A 22,474-nucleotide genomic window follows, 5' to 3' on the forward strand; every position below is an offset into this window, starting at 1 on the left:
AGGCTGTTTGCTGCTGGGATCTGAGGCGCAGAAGATGATGTCCAGCTCCACGTTCACAAAGACCAGTGTTTGAAAGTAAATTACTACCGACATTCATTGTTATCAAGTAATTGAATAATATTAGATCACAAATCTATTGCCACAAGGAACATTACTGTTTTATTCAACCTGTGCGAGTGTTGAGGAGAGAGAATGCATGCCAAATTTCCTTCTTTCTTCTCAGAGGCTGACATTTATTTATCTCCTACTAATATGCAGTTAGAATGGTTATAGCTATTGACTGCATTTTTGCTTCATATTGCAGCTGAGGATGCACCAAAAACAGGGTCATCACACTGCGCCATATCACCCGCCAACAGTTAATTCAAGACTGCGTGTATGTCTGTTAAGCACTGTCACACTGCCCCCAAGTGGTATAATTCAGAAGTCTGAGTAGGATGAAAAAAAGAGAGAATGTTTAAACACAGTCCCAAATCCAGAAAGAATATTCTTATGTACTTATTCTTATATTTTAATTCTTATTTATCACATATATAATCTGTGTCCATTAAGTGGGCACGTTTGATAGTCAGGATGGTCTTTATTATGTTAAACTTGTTAATGACTTTTTAATGGACTGCCACTCTGTTCTTGCACTTCCTCTCAGCAGACATGAAGTCGTGTATTTAAACAAAGCAAGCTGTGCTCAGACACAGAAATTAAAGCACACAGAATGAACACATCCCCAACCAGAATGGACAGGGTTTTTTTTATGACTATATAATCCAGTTTCCAGATGAGTTATATCTTCTGATATTTTGGTCTGCCCCTCCCTTTTTGCTAAGGGTTGCAGTCACATGTCTTTTTTTATCCTGTTTACCAATTTGTGACCATTAATTGCTTGCTCATTTTGTGCTCAAAATGCTGCAACAACAATTTCATGAATTATGCATTCTTGGTTAATTCTGTTATTTTTATGGTGGGGACTGTAATGCTTGTTGACAGATTATGTGTTCAGTCCTATCTCAGTGTTAACCACAACTAGCGAAACTTCCCCTGACTGATTTTGGTGGATGCTTGCAGAGAGAGACAGAGAGGAAATGATGTCAGAAACATGATACAGGGATTTAGTGAGCACACAACAAACCCCTAGAAGAGGTAGCACATTTGGGCCTTTGACAGTATGATGACAGTAGGACCAAACAGAATGGCTCACCCAATGCCACATGCAGGAGTTGATAATAAAGAACAGTATGTGTGTGGAGTCCACAGGTGGGTGCTCTTAATACTGCCACTGTTATACTAGGAATCTAAATACGAAAGGGAATATCTGGATAAATCTGGTTCATTGGTGCCTCACATACAAATACTGCTGCCATTGTGTGATGTAGTGTCTGGTGCACTTCTGTGTCTGCATCCCATGTGCTGCTGATCTGACACAGAAAATGAGTTTGTATTCCTCAACTAAAAGGATGTTCACTGGCTTCAATTTCAGCAATGTGCTTCGCAGTAACACCATGGGCTACCCAAGTTTGCAAACAGCCTGTGGAAGAGCCATGCTGTGGCACGTACCCTGAATGCAGGATTCGCCCCGAGCTCCAGCAGACAGCGTACGGCTGCGGTGCAGAGGTTGGCAGCGGCGATGTGGAGTGCCGTGCCAAAGTCAAAATCACTACAGGTGGCGTCGACTTCTGAAACAGTGCAGGACACAGACAAAAAAGAGCCGTCAGCTCGGGTGGCTGGCCAACAGCGGGGCATTCAGAAAGGCAACATGGCGTGGGGGGGCCTCACCTCCAGGCGGGGCTGCCTGCAGCACCACGCGGATCAGGGGTGGGACATCAAAGTAGGCAGCGTAGTGCAGGGCGCTCATGTTGGTCCAGCGGCTGCGTAGCGATGGCTCAGCGCCCAGAGCCAACAGCTTCCGGGCGAAGCTCGCAGCTTCTGCCGCGTCACCTACACGCAGCACACACGCAGAGAGCACATGCACACAGAGAGCCCTTTTAAAAGGACTGGAGGTGAAGGTGGTAAGGGGGCCCAGCTTACTCCAAAAGAGCACACAAAGTTACAGAGCCCGTATACTACCCACCAATGCCAGGAGCCCCTGCCTTGCAGCAGTAATGGAGTAAGCTCATGTCTGTAAGCCCATCTCTGTCATTGACACCACAGCCTCTCTTCAGAATCTAGAAAAAGCACACAATCATACACACACCTAATGTTACAAGTCCTGCCTAGGAATAGATTTTACACTGCACACACATGCAACCGACACACCCGGAAACCACATGCGAATGCAATAGACACATCCAGACACACACATGGATAAGATCACATTTCAACCCTGAGGGTATGAACCACAGAACCCTGACACAGTATGGTGTGCATCTTTCTAACAGCTGTTTGGGAGTTGTTGAACACTGACCTCATTGCCTATGAGACCAATGTTCTTCTGCACCTGGGGCACCCATTGCCTGAGCACAGCGAATAGCTCAGGCACTGTAGTGTGCGGGTCGAACAGAACCTCCCTACACTGTGGGTCTCCAGGGTCAAAGAAGGAGAAATCTGCAATGGGAGCCAGCCACATTATTGCAGATGGTTATCCTATTTGGACGAAATTAAGTCTCCTCAAACAATGTACAAGTTCTCCAGGGCTCAAGAAAACTGCTGCTGTTGATGACTTGCAAGTTTGCACAAGTTAGAGGTGGAAAAAAAAAAATTTAAAAATCAATTTGCCTAAGTTATATCAAATCATAATCGATTGTGCAGAGCCCAGAGCAGTTTGTTGATCTGTATTCAGTGAGACACCTCATTTGAACTGAGTTAAAATGAAGTATGGGATTGAATAAAGAAGATTTTTAAGGGAAAAAATTATGAAGCGTTACTGACAAGCAGAAAATTAGAGATACATTTAAGTGACCTTGTGAGCAAATTCCGTTAACTCTTGCACAAAAATTATTTCCAGAATGCCAAATAGATCAGGATGCTTAAAATCTACACTGTCTGTGGTGGATCAATAGGCAAAAAGGCAATATGCACACAAAAAAGCACACACTACTCATTCATAGCTCTTTGTATGTTAGGCCTTTGTCACAATGATATAGCATTAAAGAATGCTTTGGCAAAATAAATCAGTTCTACGTTTCTGCTGGATACACTGCTCATAGGACGCATTAGCGATTTCAGTAAACCCGGAGGTTTGGCAGGCCCCAACGCTGCCCTAGCCCAGTGGGAGTGTTGTTTGGCAATTTCAGCGTTTCATGATCACTTCTTGCAGGGTAATGATGAGTTATTTCAAACGTATACAACACATGCTCTTACCAGAATCACTGGGCATGGGGGCTGATGCCACCTGGTGAATCACTGTCCGAGGGGCAGTATGGCGCAGAGCTCTGTACCTGTCCAGGACCACGTCTCCTTCAGAGTACTCCCCCAGCACGTCCTCTTTAGTCATCTTCCCCTTCAGTCCTGGACATACAGCAGTGATATGCTTCACTGGGGTTCAATCTAGTGTTGAGAGAGTCCAATCTAAACAGACCCCTTTTGTTTTAGTTCGTCTTCAAAAAGATACGTCTCTTGCAGAAAAAAAAAGTAATATTTTGTTTTGTTGCATGGACCTCTGAGATAATCTGAAAAATAAGTTTAAAGCTGACTTTAGTTTTATATTTAAAAACTTTGGAAACTTTGGAATTGGAATAACTTCTCTTATCAAGAACCCTTAGGAGGATTTTGTCTAGGTGATATCGGTGCTCAGATAAAAAGACAATATAAAATATATAAAAAAAATTAAAAAAAAAACAGCAAACGAAGACTATGCATAGTACACAGTAGAATGTTGTTTACATAAAGGACAGCACAGAAAATAAGAATAAAAGAATTACAACATTGTCATAAGGAATATACACCCTGTTAATACATAGTTTAGCTGTACAAAGTATTTTCAGTACAGTTCTGGAGAGCTATGCAGTGTTTTCCCATGTCCAGAAATGAGTTGGCCTAGTAATCCTGATCACCCACCCACTAATCTCAACAATTCTTCTGTTCTTCAATGATCATAGAAAAAAACATGGCATAGCACGGCAGCACGACCATGTTGTTGTCCATGTTATTTGATCGCTTATTTTCAAGTGGTGCTATTCCTCTTTGTAAGAGCGTTGTTTACATCGACTGGCTGCCAAAATGAGCCTAGCTTTGCGTGTGTCACATAGGGCAATAAGTGACTTGGAACCAGTTTTAGAGGACTGGCTGTATCTCGGCAGATCTGGTCCTTAAATGTGACGTGCCTCCCATCTAAAGTCTTTGTGTGTTCACTCAAAGACGTTAGACGGTGCCTCTGGGCTGCAATGGGATCCCTCTGTGACCCACCTAGTTCCAAAACAAACAACTTTCCACAACTCTCACACACCGAAAATAACTTCACTTTTAATGCAACACAAACAACAGCGTCTCAACCTCCTACTAATAACCAAATTGCAATCCACACTGTCTCATCTGTGCTCTCCGTTTATGTGCATGACGTAACTTATGCTCTTAACTGCTGCTTAATAAATCTTTCCCATTCAAATTCAGTAAAACTAAAAGGACAAAAAATTAGGTACTTTAAGACAACACTAAGATACGTTGTCAAGTTAGGAATATATAATTTATTTTTTAAATGTACTTTTTATTTACTGATTATGCAGTAATGACTTCTTAATGCGTCACATTTAGCATTCAGTTGATTCCATAAAAACTGCACGTGTGTAAATGTTATTGTAATAAAAAATTCAAACAAAAACTTTTTTGGTTTAGACATATTGCTGATAATATTAAAATGCAGGTCATAATAAATATTCTGGAGATCAATGATATGCAAGGCATAAAAGACGTGGGCCTGGTTCTGCCACACACGTCTGCAAAAGCTGTCAGCCTTTACATCTCCAGAGAGGAGTGAGATGAATATTGACACGTTAGTTTCACCACAAATTATTTCCACAATTAGGCCCTATTGTTAAAAAAGGAACTGCTCAAATGAATAGGTCCCCCAGAGGACTGCAAACAACAGCTATTTTAAATCAACACTGTTCTATCTATTTTAGTCCTACATTGAAAATATGACCTCATAGCATATTATTCATAATGACAACCAGCAGTATTGTGTATAGATATTCAAGGGGCCAGGACATATTTTAACATACCACCTCTAATACCACTTGTTTTCAGTTTGGACAACATAAAAATGAGTGACCAAAAGACATTAGGTAAAGAAAACCAAACTATACATTTAAACACACCAATTCTGAATCGCTGAAACCCTGGAACAGCAAGATGGAAGGCAGCAGGTGCAGGAGAGACAGCAGTAACTAGTACCAAACTGCCCCGACACTCACCCATGCCATGAAGAATCTTGCTATGTCCGTGTTCCTCCACGGAGGTAGCCATGACTGCCGATGATTCAATCAAAGGAAAGTTCGAATGGAACCAGAGCACAGTGGAAGGCAGGATGACATGACTGACCTCGCTGGTTTTGTTTAACAAGCCCTTTGATCAGGCACAGCCCAAGAGCTATTTATGGCTCACATATATGCCATTCCACACCAGTAAAGCTTACTAACCAGCCAGGCTTCTAACTGACAAGCTTCTGCTAAAACAACATCAACAACATCATCAATAATAAAAACAACAATAACAATACTACTACTACTACTAATAATAATAATAATAATAATGTTTAATTTTTTAGCACCCTTTTTATACCTAAGGCACTTTACAGAAGGAGCATACACAAACATTAGCTAAATATTAGCAACTCACAAACCAAATTCAAAACAACAAATATTAGACGGATTGTGCAAGAGCTCTCCAAAAGAGTCAATAAAGCAGAGTGACTTAATTTTGTATAATCATAGAGGCCCTAAAAAAGGCAGATATCAACCTGTTACTATGGAAAGAAATCCTTAGGCCTTGTACAACACAGACTATTGGTTGGTACTAGTCTGGGTTTGGTTCCATTTTTGCACTACCTCTCTTCTCTGGACTGCACAATGCATCACACAATATTTTTTTGACTGCAGCCAGTTTCAGGTATGAATGTTGATTACCTATAATTGCTAGGAATTGAAGAGAGAGGGCTTTTGTTGTTGTTTTTCAAGTCTCAATTATACAAAGTCTGGACCGATTAGGAGTAAGGCACATGAATGTACTGCAACTCACGGAGAAACTATGAGCATAATGTTTGCGAAGTGGTGCACAATGAAAAACCTGCAAAACTACTCTAGAGTATAGCAAAAGGTGTAGCCTAAATGATCCTTTTATAGATTTTGTTTCTAGATGGCAGTGCCTCAAATCCAAAATTACAGATGGAGAGGAGAGCCACACAGTTAGGCATTATGACCAAATGCCTCATCAGAAGAAATGTAGAAGAAAATGATAAAGTACTGCCTAGATAAATATCAACACAAACACAGAGGCAACAGATTTACAGGCAGTAAAAGGCCTTAGGCAACCAAATGCATCTGTTATGTAAGTGTTGTATGCTAAAATGTTTATTTAGAATACTAAGTTAACTGTAAGTAGTTTTGCTGATTTGATAATATATTAAAGTCATATACATTGGAAATATACTAATGACTTTTAGCTAATTACACTTGTATTTTGGACTCTTGCAGTAGAAAAATACCACAAACAAACCACTCTAAAACAAACTATTGATTTAAAAAGTTATTCAGTGAGGTTATTATAAAAGTGCATCCAAAACATATTCCATTGGTCAGTTCATTAGGCCATAAAGCCAGATAATTATATAAAAAAAAAAAAAGTTAAAAGGAAGAAAAACTATGAAAGTATGCCTTTATAACCCTATATTAATACATATAAGTTGTGACAAATTTTTACATGCGTTCACAAGGGGTGGTAGGGGTGTGTGGATGTCTTCCTGGAGCAGCGTGGAGTGCTACTACTGGATGAGAGAGAGAGCTGTTATAATAATTTTAAAGAGATTAAATTCAGATGAGCAAATCTCTCTCCTACCAGGTATACCAAGATGGTATTTTTCCTGTATTTATTTAAGTTTTTAGTTTTGTTACATTTATTATTATTAGATGTGTTTGGTTCCCTGGTCTGACTGAGGGCCTGGAGACAATTCTGTTCTCATGTTCTTATTTAAGCTTACACAGCTTAAATGTACAAAATCATAGATGAAGTATATGAAGGTAAACAAAAATAAAAAAAATAAATAAATAAAAAACACACAACACCAAGTACTGAAAAATAAATTGCCGCAGAATTACTGTGCATTACATTTGCCCTGAAAAATGTGATACCCTTTATGTAATACCCTTTTATAATAATAATAATAATTATTATTATTATTATTATTAATGTTGCTAGCTGTCTGTTTAGGGTAGATATTATATATATATATATATATATATATATATATATATATATATATATATATATATATATAAATTTTAAATAAATAAATTATTGCTTTCATATATTGGGTTCTGAAGTGTGTAAACATTGCTAGGGGTGAAAAAGCATTGGTCGTTCAAGGCACAGTCTATTAGCTACACAAATAGTGTTGGAGGATGGATGGAGTCGCTACTAACAGTTTACACGGCCTAATAACCGACGTATGAGAAGCTACACCAAACATGTCAACTGTTCTAGCTACGACACACAGCATGCCACAAGACGATGTCAATCAACAGATACAGTGGCGTCGCATGCTGTAAACATATAGGACGGTGTTATTTTAAGGTGAGCCGTTTGACTCCATTACACTTGCAGCATCATCCTTTAATCAGTTGACTGAAGTTGAAGAACCATACAACATACACTAGCTCAACGCTAACTAGCCAGCTAGCTAATCGGTCTCAAATCTCTAAAAAAAAATCTCAGTATGAAAAATTCTAAACATGTTATAATCGCGACAAAATACCTGTCTGGTATCCACAGGAATCCCACTGTTTTTTTCGTTGGGGGCAGCACTGATAGTGCCCCAATCGTCATGGTGAACCGACAGTTCTCCTAATAGTTACGTTGTGTTCTGCAAGCAGCTTGTTCACATTCACTTCCGAGATGATGACGAAAAACACGTCATTCCATGGACGGGTACACAGTGGTGCTGTTTATGCACTGCGTCATTGCCTTCCATCAGTCCTCAAATCTAGAAAGCTCCCTGGCCCGTCTTCAGAGCTGTGTGTGTGTGTGTGTGTGTGTGTGTGTGTGTGTGTGTGTGTGTGTGTGTGTGTGTGTGTGTGTGTGTGTGTGTGTGTGTGTGAGATGGAGGAACATTCCAAGTGAGTAACTGCAGTGTATTGTAGTAAGAGATGTAGAGATATTCAAAATTCTAGTAAAGTACAAGAGAACAGACAGCTGTTTAAGTGCACACATATATATATATATATATATATATATATATATATATATATATATATATATATATATATAATAAGTGTAGTCAAAATACAGCTACAGACCATGCCAAAAGAGTTGAAAAGAAAGGTTCTTAACAAGGAAAAGAAGCTTTGCTGGCAGAGAAACAGTGAGCATCAGGTTGCTTCTGTCTTGAAAATTTCAAAAACTATGGTTCATAAGAACAAAGTCAAGCAGCAAACACATGGGACAACAGCTACAGACTAGCAGAGGTCAAAAATGACTCTCTACCGACCATGATGATTGCCACCTCATTAGAATGTCACTTAACAAGCGTAACATGATGTCAAGTGACCTACAAAAAGCATGGCATGCAGCAGCTGGGGTGAATCGCACAACGAGTACGGTTCGAAACAGACTTCTGGAGGCAGGGCTGAAGTCGTGCAAAGCTAGAAAAAAGCTCTTCTTTAATGAAAAGCATTAAATTTGGTGAAGGATCGCTGATGATCTGGGGGTGTTTCAGCAAGGCTGGAATCGGGCAGATTTGTCTTTGTGAAGGATACATGAATCAAAACTGTGCTGGAAGAAAACTTCCTTCTGCTCTGACAGAACTCTGATGATTCTTTTTTTCAACAGGACAGTGCTCCATGTCACACAGCCAGGTCAATCAAAGTGTGGATGAGGGACCACCAGATCAAGACCCTATCATGGCCAGCCCAATCTCCAGACCTGAACCCCACTGAAAACCTCTGGAATGTGATCAAGAGGAAGATGTATGGTCACAGGCCATCAAACAAAGCTGAGCTCCTGGAATTTCTGTGCCAGGACTGGTGTAAAATTACCCAACAGCAATGTGAAAGACTGGTGGAAAGCATGCCAAGATGCATGAAAGCTGTGAATAAAAATCAGGGTTATTCCACCAAATACTGATTTCTTTACTCATCCTCAGTTGAAATATTAGTACTGTGTTGTTTATAAATTAATATGAGCTTGTTTTCTTTGCATTATTTGTGGTCTGAAATTTCTGTAACTGTTTTGTTATTTTGACCATTAGTAATTTCCTAAAAAAACATGCTCTAAAATATAATATTTTTACCGCTAGTTTTTTAGAATAAAACAAAACTGCTTAGCCTGGTCAAACACATAGCCGTCAATTGTAAAACTAGAGAAACTGATCATTTTGTAGTGGTCTACACAGCATGGAGGCACTATTCATGGTAGCACAGAAACAAGCTCTGAATACAAGATCAATAGAGTCTGGGATCTACCACACCAGGCAAGACCCCAGATGCAGGCTGTGCAAAGATGCCCCAGACACAATTCAGCATATAACAGCAGGATCAGCAGGATGCAAGATGCTGGCAGGCAGCCGTGCCATAACCAATTGGATGGCATAATATACAGAAAGATCTGTGCTGATTATGGGCTGGAAGTTCCAAGGTCAACGTTGGACTTTCAAGGCCAAAGGTGGGACTTCCAGATACAGACTACAAGATGGTAATGGCTACCCAACTGGACACAGTAGTGGTGGATAAACAGTAGAAGATAGCTGTAGTGATAGATGTGGCAATTCCAAGTGATAGCAACATCAGGATCAAAAAATACAAAAATAGCAAGAAATACCAAAGGCTGAAAGAACAGCTAGAGTGAAAGGTGAAGGCAACAGTGGTTCCTATGGTAATCAGAGCCCTAGGGCTTGTGACCCCTAAACTGGGAGAATGGCTGCAGCAGATCCTAGGAACAACATCTGAGATCTCAGTCCAGAAGAGTGCAGTCCTGGGAACAGCTAAGATATTATGCATCACTCTCAAGCTCACAGGCCTCTGCTAGAGGACCTGAGCTTGAAGATAAAAGAGAAGAGCTGGAAGAGGGAGTGGGGATCTGTTTAACCACCACTTTCTCCCATACCTTTGTTTGTAATCCAACTGGTGAATGGTTATTAATAATTAGGCCCCAGGCTATGTAAGGGGCCAGGGCCCAGGACGTTTTAATATCTAGTCCTCAAACATTTTACCTATCGGGCCCAAGGCTCTTTATGGAGCTTTGGCCTGGTATCTTTAATGTATGTTGTACGTGTTATAGAAATAGCACCTTCTCCTACTTACAGGTACAAGCAGACTATACATTACACAGATGTTAAACATTTACAGTAAGGTGAAAACCAAAGTGAATGCCTTTCCATACCTTACAAAGATGTTAATCATTAAGAGGAAAGGTGAAAGTCAAGGTGAATTGCCATTATACACATTGTTAAACTAGGAAAGGATCCCACAAATGCTCTTCACATGCCCACACATATCTCTTTGTTCCTGGCTAAATGCAACTGAAGGTGTTGTGAAACACGTGACTCTTTTTTTATGTTGTCTCAAATAACAACCAGTAGAACAGCCCAATTTGCTGCAAAAGTTCATTCTCAGTCTGTAAGGTTGAATGTGATTTCTAATTCTTTTTGAGTGGCATGTCACTTTGGATGTATGTGGTGGCTTTAGGCCCTGTCCTGTTGGTAAGTTTGGGGACTTGCTGTGATTATGATGTGGATAAGTGTGGAGCCTGGGCTGATGGACACATCCAGATAGGAATTCTCAGTTCTTGCTATTCTAAAGTGGAATCTCTGTATAATCGAGAACAGCCAGAGATCTACAACTGTTCAAGGTGAGTTACTTGCCTTGCCTTTAATCTCTAGTGTATTTGAAACATTTCAAACATTGTTGCAATCTATATTATGTATGTTTTTACATTTTTTTTTTATTTCTTGGTTTGTTTTGTTGACTGTGTGTCATACATTGATCTAAAAACACCTTCACCCCCTCTCTTTCTAGCTTTTGTCTGGTATCATTTGTACGGATGCTTGCTGTCATTCATACCATTGAAACTATCAATAACTCCAGCTTCCTGCCAGGGGTCCACCTGGGCTACTACATTTGTGACACATGCAGTGATGGCTCCAAAGCCATTCAGAGCACAGAGCACATGCTGTTTGAGAACAGCATGGCACCTGGCGCCTGCAACCTCAACTGGAACCCCAGGGTAAAAGTTATAATTGGAGCCCGCTACTCAGAAATATCTCTCATCGTGGCTCGGCTTCTCAGCCTCTACATGGTTCCTCAGGTGAGATATTCATACATTAGCACAATATCTGCCTGCTCACAGATGTGGCCCTTGGCTCCTATGCAGAGGTCAACCTAGACCTGATTTTTTATGTAGAAATATTCTATGGAAATGTATGGTCACCTTATCAGATATTTAAGGTTAAAACACACACACACACACACACACACACACACATATATATATATATATATATATATATATATATATATATATATATATATATATATATATATATATATATATATATATATATATATATATATATATATGTGTGTGTGTGTGTGTGTGTGTGTGTGTGTGTGTGTGTGTGTGTGTGTGTGTGTGTGTGTAAAATGAGACAGACGGTAACTTTTTTATTTCATCTAAGCAGATAAGCACAAGTGCATCTGCAGAAACGCTGAGTGACAGACTGCGCTACCCTGCCTTCCTACGTACGGTGCCCAGTGATATCCACCAGACAAAAGCGCTGGCCAAACTCATGGCTCACTACGGCTGGGACTGGGTGGGTATGGTCCATGGGGATGACGACTACGGCCAAAGTGCTCTGCATAGCTTTTTGACTGATGTATTGAATGAGAACATATGCACCGCCTTCAAAGAGACACTTCCACATTACCTAGATGACCAAAACATCAACATCAGGATCCAAGAAGTGGCGAACACCATCCAAACTTCAAATGCCAAAGTCGTGTTGCTTATCTTAAAAGAAGAGCTTGTGAAAAAACTCTTCACAGAGATAATTCATAGAAATATATCACGCACCTGGATTGCCAGTGATAGCTGGTCAATGTCAAAAGACATTGCTAAAATGGAGGGAATCAACAAAATAGGGAATATTTTTGGTTACAGTTTCATTACAGGCCCAATCCCTGGCTTTAAAGAGTATCTACAAAAGTTGTCTACCCCCCCAGGTGCTACGAACAAATTCATTCAAAAATATCAGCAAATGGACAACAAGGGAAACTTAACAGAAGCCGTCGATATTTCCATAGCCTATGGTGACAGACTGGCTGTGCTGTCAATTGCTTATGCCTTGAAGAAGATTTTAGACTGTAACCAAACTGTCTGCTCAGGGGAAAAAGACTTTCAACCTTGGAAGGTAAGCTATATAAGCCAAAATTGCATATGATTCATTGATAAGATATGCAGTAATTTTCATACAGAATTATATAAATCTATTTATATAATTCATACAGGTTATACAAAATATGGATTCTTTAATGTTGGTAAATGTTTTGTTTTTTTTTCCCAGCTTCTCAAAGAACTGAAAAATATCAACTTTACTGTGGATAATCAGACATTCTATTTTAATACATCAGGAAATTTTGTAAATGGCTATGATTTAATTAACTGGGTACAAAACTTGTCCAGTGGACAGAGAGATTTTGTAGTTGCTGGCAACTACAATCTGGAGAACAAACAATTTACTCTTAAAGAAGCTATTAAATGGTATAATTCAAACAGTATGGTGAGTGCTACATGCTTAAAATATTGTACTATGGAGGAACATCAGGCTCTAGGCTCTAGCTAGGTATGTGTATGTGCTTTTAGTATCTAAATAAAAATCAGTTATTTCTTCATGTATTTTTTAGAAACCTGTTTCCTTGTGCTCTGAAGTCTGCTTTCCTGGCACAGCAAAACAACTCTCTAAAACACAGTGTTGCCACAACTGCACAAAATGTTTGGAGGGAACCTACTCAAATGATACAAGTGAGTATGGTATGCAAGGCATATATAATTGAGCTATAAATGAATTTTAGTGATGCATCTGTACATAAATTCAGTTACTCAATTCCTGTCTTTATTGCAGATGTTCAGAGCTGTCTTCCATGTGAAAATGGCACATGGTCCTTAATTGGATGGACATATTGTAAGCCAAAGACAGAACTGTATTGGGAGTGGAATGGAAAGCATGCCATTGTCGTTTTAACATTTGTTCTAGCAGGATTTTTACTTTTGTTTGTTAATCTGATTATCTACTTCCTCTACCGCAAGAGTCCTGTCATGAAACAGGCTGGTGGGTACATTATGCTTCTTATTATGCTAGGCTTAGCTCTTAGCTTTGGCAGTCTCTTGCTCTTTATCGGGAAGCCCAATCTCCATATCTGTAGGGCACGTCAAGTCCTTTATGGCTTAGGTTTCTCCCTCACCGTCTCATGTATTCTAGTGAAAGCCCTACGCACCTATGTGGCTTTCCTCCCCCGACACCGCCAGCACAGTATGAAAAAGTTCTACAAGCCCCCAGTTATTATCACCTTTGGCACTCTCATTCAAGCCCATATCTGCATCTTCTGGCTGATCTTTGATTCTCCTGCGATGGACACCACAGATTTCCCAAGTGCTATGGAGATCAATTTTCAGTGTAAAGAAGGTTCTGGCATAGGCTTCGCCTTCATGCTTTGTTACATTGCTATGCTTGCACTCATCTGCTTTGTGCTGGCTTTCAGGGGGAGGAAGGTCCCTCATCGCTTCAATGAGACTGGACACATTATTCTCAGCATGCTAATATACTTGTTTGTGTGGGTTTGTTTTACACCAATATATGTGGCTAAAATCCCAGAGCGATACTCCATTCAGGCTGCAGCTATCTTAGTTTCATCTTATGGTATTATATTTTTTCATTTTGTGCCCAAGTGGTACATGGCTCTTTGCAAAAAGAAAGACGAAGTTACTACTGAGGCATATATTGCACAAGCATGTAGTACAAGATCGTCAATTGACTCAGGCATCTATCACTCTACTGTTATGTCCTTACATTCAGCGACTGTGTTACAGATGGCATCATCACAGAGTACAGTGAACTCTGGTGATACTGGTGTTTGCAACATAGGACATACTATACATAGCATGGATAAGAAATTCAGTAATTATCAGCCCATCACACATAGAAGGTATCACCGAAGGTCTGTTTAAAAGTAATCTCTGCCTAAAATCTCGGTGCCTTAGTGATTATAGTGGTTTACTATGAAAATAAGTCTATGTTCCTTATTTATTTATTATAGTCACTCTTTTAGGATATCAAATGACATTATGTTTTAAAAGGCATAACTGTAATTGTAATATATATATATATATATATATATATATATATATATATATATATATATATATATATATATATATACACACATATATAAAATAATAGAAAAATATTTTTTTAAAAACATACCCACCGTTCTAATGCAAATGACTTGTCTTATTTATTTACATTCATTACTCCTTTGTTCTATAAATGTATCCTTACTTGTAAAGCCATTACCTGTATTTATAAATTTCTCTCAGCTTTCTCTCTGTGGTATGTCAAGCAATAGAACCACATTGTTCTAAAATTAAACATAAATATAACTTAATTTAGCTCTAATGGAAGGTAAATTAGGAGTATACCAACTATAGGATATTTTGTACTAAAATAGGAGTAAGAAGAACTTTGTCATGTTTGACAGAGAGTAAAAGTAATGTGAGTTGAGTGACGTCAACAGAATGAGGCTAATGAAAACCCAAAGATTATGGGGGTTTTTTGCCTAGTGCCAATCACATGATTTACAGGAATAGAGATTACAATAATTCTTTGCACAACCTCAATATCCTGCTTTGCATGCACACAACCAAATTTACACTCACCTGTGAGTTAGCTAGTTAAGTATAAGCAACATCTTTCAAAACAAAAAATCAAGATTTCCTTCCCACAATCTCACATATAGACAAGTGATTAAAATAGAATCTATTAAATGATTCAAAAACAAACGCAATGACTCAAATCTGCAAAAAAAAGTAGTAAAGTCATCTGAATTGCTTATGCAATGTCTTATTTTTTCTGTAAATTAAAAGAAACTTAATCCATTCAATGAACAAAGGAAGGACTGTAAACACAGTGAGGGAGGAGGAGCAGGAATATGTGCAAAATTCCCCTTCTCTTGTGCACTATTGTACTTACTACTTGTAGTTAGTGGTTTTCCCACAGTACACATGCACTAGGCTTAACTTCAATATTCAGGTAGGGCAAGTGACTCAGTGGATTTGTGGTAAAAGCTCCAGTCATTTTGTAATTCCACAGTGAAAGTACTAGAGCTCGGAAAGACTTCAGTGAATGAAAAACATACTGATGATGTTAAGACCTCTAGATTTAGTCCCAGTGAATTAAACAATATACTGTGTTTGGTGTAATTTTTGATAAATATATCTGGAAAGGTTTATGAACATACAGCATTTTACTAAGATGTAATTTACTAAATAACATTTTGTTTTGTGTAAACGTCTCTGTTACATGCTTTGCAATAAAAGAGGCAAACTGGTGTGCACAATGAAATACACCTAAAAAGAAGCCTTATAACCTTAATGAGCTTAAGGTCTTGCAAGTGTATGGGTTTTATTTGCTGTAACATGACATATGTGCATCCTGGAGACTACACTCAAATCTGCTCTAATCCTTTCAGCTGTTTGTCCTCCACAAGGTACAGAAGTGCGCTACCTTGTTGCATAGACTGGTTGATACTTTTAGTCCATTTCATGAAGGAATGAATCCCTTTTATTTAATATTTAAAACTTTTTTTTTAGTATTATAAAGACAAGTGACTATGTGACACTACTGAATTTTCATTTTTATGTGGAACTGGTTTTAAAGGAGACCAAGAAGCTGTCAAGTGCAAAAGAATGCCTGGTCATTAGCTGTCGAGTACAGCCGTCACATAAGGCTCTACACCATCCTTATTTCAAATGGATTTCTATATTGTGGATTTCTATACAAGTTATAAAAACAACAGACAGAGCTTGTTTTGAAATGGGCTGTTCCCCGTCAAGGCGGAATAACTGCAGTGGATCACAAGGACCACTTCAGAAAGACAAGACACTATTGCCTGGGACCAAGGAATTTCCAGCAGACTTACAGTGCAACAGAGCACATGGAAACCCAAGCAGAGACAAAACAGCTTGTGAGAAGACAGCAGGAGACAAAAGACTGAACATTTATGCCACTACAGTTTCTGTTTTTTCTGGGAAGAAAAATATAGAAGATGAACCAGCAATAGCAACAATTAACCCAGCAAAACTGGTCATACAAGACAGTGTAATTAATTTATCATCCCATACAAAAGAGAAACATGGAGAAAAAACAGATGAAAAGAAAAATCAGAAAAGGGGTACAAGGAGGTCAAAAATCGGGTTGAAAAATACAAATCAAAACAAAAAGAAAAAAGAAAAAAGAAGCACTGTTGAGGAAAAGGTGGAGTTTCCTGAGCCACTTGTGAAAGCCCACAAAGCAGCATATGAATATCTCAATCCCAGTATTGCTAGGTATGAAATAATTTTGGGTTTACTAGATCATGCCACCCAGACGCAACTTTCTCTGCAACCCATGGTGGCATTCATGGCCCTGCGCTATGAGGAGATAAATCAAGGACTACAGGAATTGGTTGACGAAGGGGAGAAGCTTTTAAAAGTAAATGGTGAACATTTGGCTTGGCCTTCCAATATGAAAAACCTTTCCTCATCAAGAAGACCCACTTCCACTGAACCACCACCTGATTTGTTACAACAGCTACTTCAGTACACTGTACAGAGAATGCGTGTTGTCGGACACTCGGTGGGTAGGATTGCAGATGTAGTCCTTGAAGAAGCAATCAGTTATTTTTCATCTATATGTGAAGTCCTGGAGGAGAAACTGAAGGCTAAACGTGCAGCTGACGCTAGCCTAAAGCAGTTGCTCACTAGGATTGAAGCTGCCTCACTGCAGAGACCTGGGCCAGAGGATTCAACATTGTTCAGTGAAGACAGCGGCTTTGGGGCTGAGAGTGAGTCTCTGGCAGGGTTTGATAGGCAGCACCGCCGCAGGGAAAGCAGTGAGTCAACAGCATCCAGTCACACAATTCCTCACAACCCTGGAGACTCAATACTGAGCCCTCAGGGTTCACCTAGACAACAATTCACAGAAAATATGAGCAATAGCACATCTCTCTCTACCCTAAACTCCACCTGTATCATTACAGGTAAAGAATTACAGGACACAGAATCTTTGTTTGGCTCTGCTTTCTTGGATGATGATGTGGGAGAGGAATTTCAAGAGGAAAATGAAAATGGATGTGATGAAGAACACTGCAAAGGTAAAACCAGGATGCAATCAAGCTTTTCTCTTCTCGACCACTGCCATCAACCCTGGAACCTGCCTGTAAAGCGAATAGAGAACCTGCAAAATGTAGAAATGACATTAAAGATGAAAGATGCTATCAGTGACCGAATTCACTTTGTTCCCCCTCAACACTCTGAAGTGAAGGCAAAGATTGGAATCTCAAAGGTCAGTGACAAGCAGTGGACTGACGAGGGGGAGAGAACCCCCAAAAGGCCACAGTCGGCTACTCCTGAGTCCTCAAAGAAAAGGATCATAGTTACTAAACAGTGTCGTTCACAATCAGCAGAATCCCTTCGTAGTAAGGCTGAAGATTCTACACTGCTTGAACTGGAAAGGACGCAAAAAGAACTAAACCAGAGACTGGCGAGAATGAAAAAGGCCACAGGACATATAAAAAAAGATATTTACAAGCAAACACAAGGACAGCCAATATCAGCTGGTTCACCCAATGTACCTGTTCAACTACGTCACGTGAACAGTAGACTCCCATCTTCAAATGGAAAGACAGTTATTGTAAAAATGGTTACAGAGAATAAGGATGTTGGGAAAGAAATGAAGGAGGAAAAGAAGAGAAAATATAAAACTGTTAAGGGACACCTGAAGTCAACACCCACTCCAAGCCCACCACCATCACCCCAACAAACCTTAGGACTGTTTAAGGGAGGAAATTCAGTGAAAAAACTAATCGACACCTTTAGTCAGAGGGTGGAGGAGACTAATGACAGAGTAAAGGATCTTGGAACTCTTAAAGGGATCAGGAAGTGTGGCATTCCTATCATTCCAGGGTTAGGGGGGGCATTTACGTTTGTCTACAATGAAAATGACAACTCAGATAACCAAAGGGAATCTAGAAACTCTGAGAAAATGGAGGATATTGACATGAACAACCTCCCACCACCTGCTCTGGAGGTCCTGATGGATAATTCCTTTGAAAATGCAGAGGCCAGCAAAACAGATGAGAGTATAACCCGAAGGGGCCGTTCAACTTTTACAAAGAGGACTAGCATGTCTCAAAGACTCTGTGCTTCTATCCAGCCTGTTACAGTCCTGCCTAGCAAGGCAAATATGCAAAAAAGCTCTCTTAGTATGTTGTCTTTTCATAGTGTTCTCCATGACCATAATGGAATGGTTAAGAACAGCGACTTTGATTCCAAATCTATGATAGTTCTGGAGGACGGGGAGGTTGCATCCCTTTACAAACAGGCTCGGAAAGTCATCCACTTGCAACACTCCACTGACTCTCTGTCACTTCAAAATGCAGCCGAAAATGGCAATTTCAAATCTCCTCATCAAAACAATGTAGAAGAAAAATGTACCCCTGAAACGGTGCCTTGCACTTCAGTAGCTGGAAGTAAACCACTTCCCAGTCTGCCTGTCTGCCTGTTTATGGTTCCTTCAAGACATATTCCACATCGTAGACTTCCTAGTCCCCCTGTATTAAAAAAACATGCAGTTCCCCAAAGCTTTTCAAGTTCACCAACATTTCGCAAGCTTCCTACACCCCCAGCAGCTAATCAACGGACACTTCCAGCTACACCTGCTGTGCAGCAAGAGGTCACTCCTGGCTCCATGTCTGGAGTCACCTACCGCTTTAAGGGACCCTCTCCTCCTGCCTCACCAAAAGTGCAGCAAATGTCTCATGAGAACAGGACTGAGGACCTTCTTTCAAGAGGGCTTAGCAATGCTCGTTCAGTGTTTTGTCCAGCCTCATCGTCACTGTTTAAGGCACAGCCTTATCCTGTACCTAAGCCTCCACAAGCATGGACTTCCACTGGAAGCAACGTCCTCCCTCGCCCATGGGGTGAGTGCTGCAAGCACCTTGTGTCTGTGCAAGGGCCCCAGTCTTTCATCAGGCGCAGCCAATCTGACAGGAGACCCAATGCTCCAACCAGGGCACCAGGCATGTCTATTGCACAGACTTGTGGAAGTGAGCCTGCCATTAGCACCCAGGGGTGAGTTTAGCATACCTTAATGACTGAAGTATAGCAATTGATGTGTTTCTATATATACATAGATGTTCCTGTGGTACAGTCACTCTATCTACAGCCTCTCATCTCTTTTGCTTTCTGTCTCTTTAGCTCTTTCTCTGTCTATATATGAACAAATTTGTATTAGTTTTGTTATTATCATGCATTCAATATTTTCTCTTAATGTTCACCTAAAACACTGATAAAAGGGTCACGTCAGTAATTTGTTACTTAATTATAGACTTGAATTATTAAAATATTAAAGCAGAGGACTGCCATTTAATAGTTTCTTCCATAATACTTTAACTCTTAATCTAATTGTTATTTAATTTATTTCAGTAAATGCCACTCACCTTTTAGGGTGAGGTCAACTTATATAGCAGTACGGCCTGTATAATTAGAGCTTTTCATTATTAGAAAATGCTGGCTGTAAAGACGATGTTAACAGATAACAAACTTTTAAATGGCTAAAGTAAATACAAAGAAAGTGATACAGAAAATACAATTACTACTGTGAAAATAAAATTAAGCAAGATATTCAACATATTCACATTTAATGACTCAAAGAATCCATTGTCATTTCAAACAAAAGCTAAATAAAAACAAACAAAAAAATAGGATCACATAAGCTAAAATATGTAGAGGAACTTGTTTACACTTCATTGTGAAACAGGTAATAAAATATTAAAATTAAAGTATGTGTGCTAAACAGCTGACAATTGTGTAGCTCCCATAAGAAAAATGCACCCACATGTCGAATATATATTCAGCACCTATCAGTTTGGGCAGGATTGTCCAAGCATATTAAATCTTAATTCAATTTCTTTTTTATAATTAGACTTTATTTCCCACTACTAAAGTGTTGTTGAAATGTCTTAATAAGGAATAAGGTTTAAAAATAAATTCAATTAGAATATGTAATTAATTAGATCAAGGATTTGATGTGTAAAAATGTTCATATATATTCAAGAAGTGTTTTGTTTTCGGCAGCATGTCTGTATTTCGTATTTTATGTCACATTATTTTAATGGGCCACAGTGAGAACAGATGTCTACCAAAAAAAAAAAAAAAAAAAAAAGCAAAAAAAAAAAAAGCAAATGTCTGAGCTAAAGAAGCTGAACCATAAGAAGCCAAACCACAAGAAGCTGTCTTCAGTCTTCCAGCCAGGTCCATATATAGGCCAACTTGATTGGCAGGGAGGAGCCAGTAATGAGACAGCAGAATCCAAATCCCGAACCGGAGCGCATCAGGAAGTGAGGGCAGCAGCCAGGGGTGTAACAGCATCAAGGAGTATGGCAAAGTTGCTGATTCCTTATAAGTGAGATCCCAGTTGCCTGCTGTTGATGACTGCTAACTAGCACAGGTCACTATGTCTCAGTTTTATAAGTTTTATAATATAACTTTATGCTAATATCTTTGTAGGTTAGAGCATGATCCAACCAGAGAGGGCAGGGCCTGGAATGAGCCAACAGAACTCAGAAGAGCCACGCGATCTGCCTCACACCCAGACCTGTGCATCGTGGGTCAGGCCTTACAACGTGAATAACAGACCTGAGGACAGGCCAAGTAGGATTATGGATTAGACTAGCTGGCATTAAGACTATTTTCCACTGGGAATGACTTATTCCAAGTAAGCTTCTTTACTGTGTGCACTTCATTTTACCCTCCACTGCATTTAAAAAAAAAAGTCACTGATATTTTAGAACAGTGGAGAATTTTATTTGTATTTTGCTTATTTGTTATATACAAAGTCTATAAATGGACCATGATTTACTTTAATTATACTTATAGTATAATTTATTTACTTTAATTATATTTATAGTTTTAATCTTTATGAAGGACATTGCATTTTTATTTGTTTTACAAATAAAGGTAAATCTACAAAACCCATGATCATGATTTATTTTTTACTTTTAATAAGTCTCTACATTGCCAGTTATTTTAAGTGGAAACAACAACAATAACAACAGCAACAACAATGCTAAGCATATTTCATGCCGGACCTAACAGGCATTCACTGCTTTTGAGGCTTTGGCATCTTCCACATTACTTATGATTAGATTACTTTTGCTTTGATTTTTGATGTAAAGCTCTGTTCTCATGCAAACATGTGCATTAGCTGGAAATGTGCATTAGCTGATTTACACCTGATTTACACCTGGACACTTGCCATTTTGCAGTATTCTACTGGGAGTAGGCAGAGACTTTATTTGCCCTTCTCAATGCAGCAACAGTCACACTCAGCCCACAGCATCCAGTCTGTCCAAGCCAAATTGCTTATAGTTCCTTGCAGTCTACAAAAACTTTGTCAGAGTAAGTAGTCATCTAATAGTGCTAAGCTCAGTACATATACTGATCTTATGCATACACTATATATTAAATACTAGCACCTGTGTTAGAAACACCTGTTTTAGATCTAGATACACTTGCCTCTTCATTAGATGTGCATCTTATACTGTGTGTATATATATATATATACACACACACACACACATGGGGACAGAGCATTCTCTAACATGGTAGTAACATGGCTATGGCTGTTCCTACAGGGCTGAAGAAGGGGAAAATGTTCATAGCAAGAGTTCGGTTCTCAAATAACAGCAAACCTACAAAGTACAAGGTACAATGAATTCCAAAAAGTCCAAATATTGGCTAGAAGAAGCAATTAGTCTGGACGGGAGACAAATGTTGAGGAGCATGAGCCAGGAGCACACAGAGTATTTCCATGTAGATGTGATGAGTAGCACTCTGTAGATGAAGACGAGAATTGTAAATCTACTCAAAAACCTAATGAACTCAGTAACAGTAGGGTCATCCAAAAAGATAGAAAACAGCTGGAAAAAGAGCAGGGAAGAAAAGGAGGAAGATTCCCAAGCAAAAATATTTTGCAGTGTTGCTAGTGTGACTTTGTGAGGTGTTGATTTGCTCTTGCACTGAGGAA

At 39.3% G+C, this 22,474-nt stretch overlaps 3 protein-coding genes across 12 annotated transcripts in view; 2 read left to right on the plus strand and 1 right to left on the minus strand.

Moving 5' to 3' along the window:
* Positions 1-8,026, minus strand: part of zgc:103755 (uncharacterized protein LOC449988 homolog) — a 32,359-nt gene extending 24,333 nt beyond the window's left edge. For 8 of the 10 annotated variants that reach the window (XR_004776766.1, XM_035532546.1, XM_035532544.1 and 5 more), the window contains exons 1-6: positions 5,343-5,482; positions 3,295-3,441; positions 2,399-2,538; positions 2,066-2,159; positions 1,771-1,932; positions 1,552-1,670 (exon numbers count right to left, since the gene is read on the minus strand). Coding sequence is in view for 9 of the 10 variants with exons in the window: in XM_035532546.1 (XP_035388439.1) it covers positions 1,552-1,670; positions 1,771-1,932; positions 2,066-2,159; positions 2,399-2,538; positions 3,295-3,441; positions 5,343-5,394 (714 nt within the window). In the remaining variant the exon portion in view is untranslated. Of the gene's footprint in view, positions 1-1,551; positions 1,671-1,770; positions 1,933-2,065; positions 2,160-2,398; positions 2,539-3,294; positions 3,442-5,342; positions 5,483-7,897 lie in introns of those variants that run through there. The other 2 variants (XM_035532545.1, XM_035532549.1) reach the window with 2 other exon arrangements.
* Positions 8,027-10,792: 2,766 nt separating this feature from the next.
* Positions 10,793-14,358, plus strand: LOC113583923 (G-protein coupled receptor family C group 6 member A-like). Its single transcript, XM_027020556.2, has 6 exons — positions 10,793-10,986; positions 11,154-11,442; positions 11,816-12,544; positions 12,698-12,913; positions 13,038-13,155; positions 13,256-14,358. The coding sequence occupies exons 1-6, from the start codon at positions 10,793-10,795 to the stop codon at positions 14,356-14,358; spliced, it is 2,649 nt and encodes an 882-aa protein (XP_026876357.2).
* Positions 14,359-16,222: 1,864 nt separating this feature from the next.
* On the plus strand, positions 16,223-21,079 carry pcare1 (photoreceptor cilium actin regulator 1). Its single transcript, XM_035533100.1, has 2 exons — positions 16,223-19,518; positions 20,956-21,079. The coding sequence occupies exons 1-2, from the start codon at positions 16,223-16,225 to the stop codon at positions 21,077-21,079; spliced, it is 3,420 nt and encodes a 1,139-aa protein (XP_035388993.1).
* The last annotated feature ends 1,395 nt before the right edge of the window (positions 21,080-22,474 follow it).

Source organism: Electrophorus electricus, chromosome 13, assembly GCF_013358815.1.
Source record: "Electrophorus electricus isolate fEleEle1 chromosome 13, fEleEle1.pri, whole genome shotgun sequence".
Classification (NCBI taxonomy): domain Eukaryota; kingdom Metazoa; phylum Chordata; class Actinopteri; order Gymnotiformes; family Gymnotidae; genus Electrophorus; species Electrophorus electricus.

Coding starts and splice junctions, on each gene's coding strand:
- LOC113583923 (XM_027020556.2), top strand. CDS start 10,793: ATGTCACTTTGGATGTATGTGGTGGCTTTAGGCCCTGTCCTGTTGGTA. Junction 10,987..11,153: donor GAGATCTACAACTGTTCAAG/GTGAGTTACTTG, acceptor CTCTCTTTCTAG/CTTTTGTCTGGTATCATTTG. Junction 12,914..13,037: donor GGTATAATTCAAACAGTATG/GTGAGTGCTACA, acceptor TGTATTTTTTAG/AAACCTGTTTCCTTGTGCTC.
- pcare1 (XM_035533100.1), top strand. CDS start 16,223: ATGGGCTGTTCCCCGTCAAGGCGGAATAACTGCAGTGGATCACAAGGA. Junction 19,519..20,955: donor CCTGCCATTAGCACCCAGGG/GTGAGTTTAGCA, acceptor ATATCTTTGTAG/GTTAGAGCATGATCCAACCA.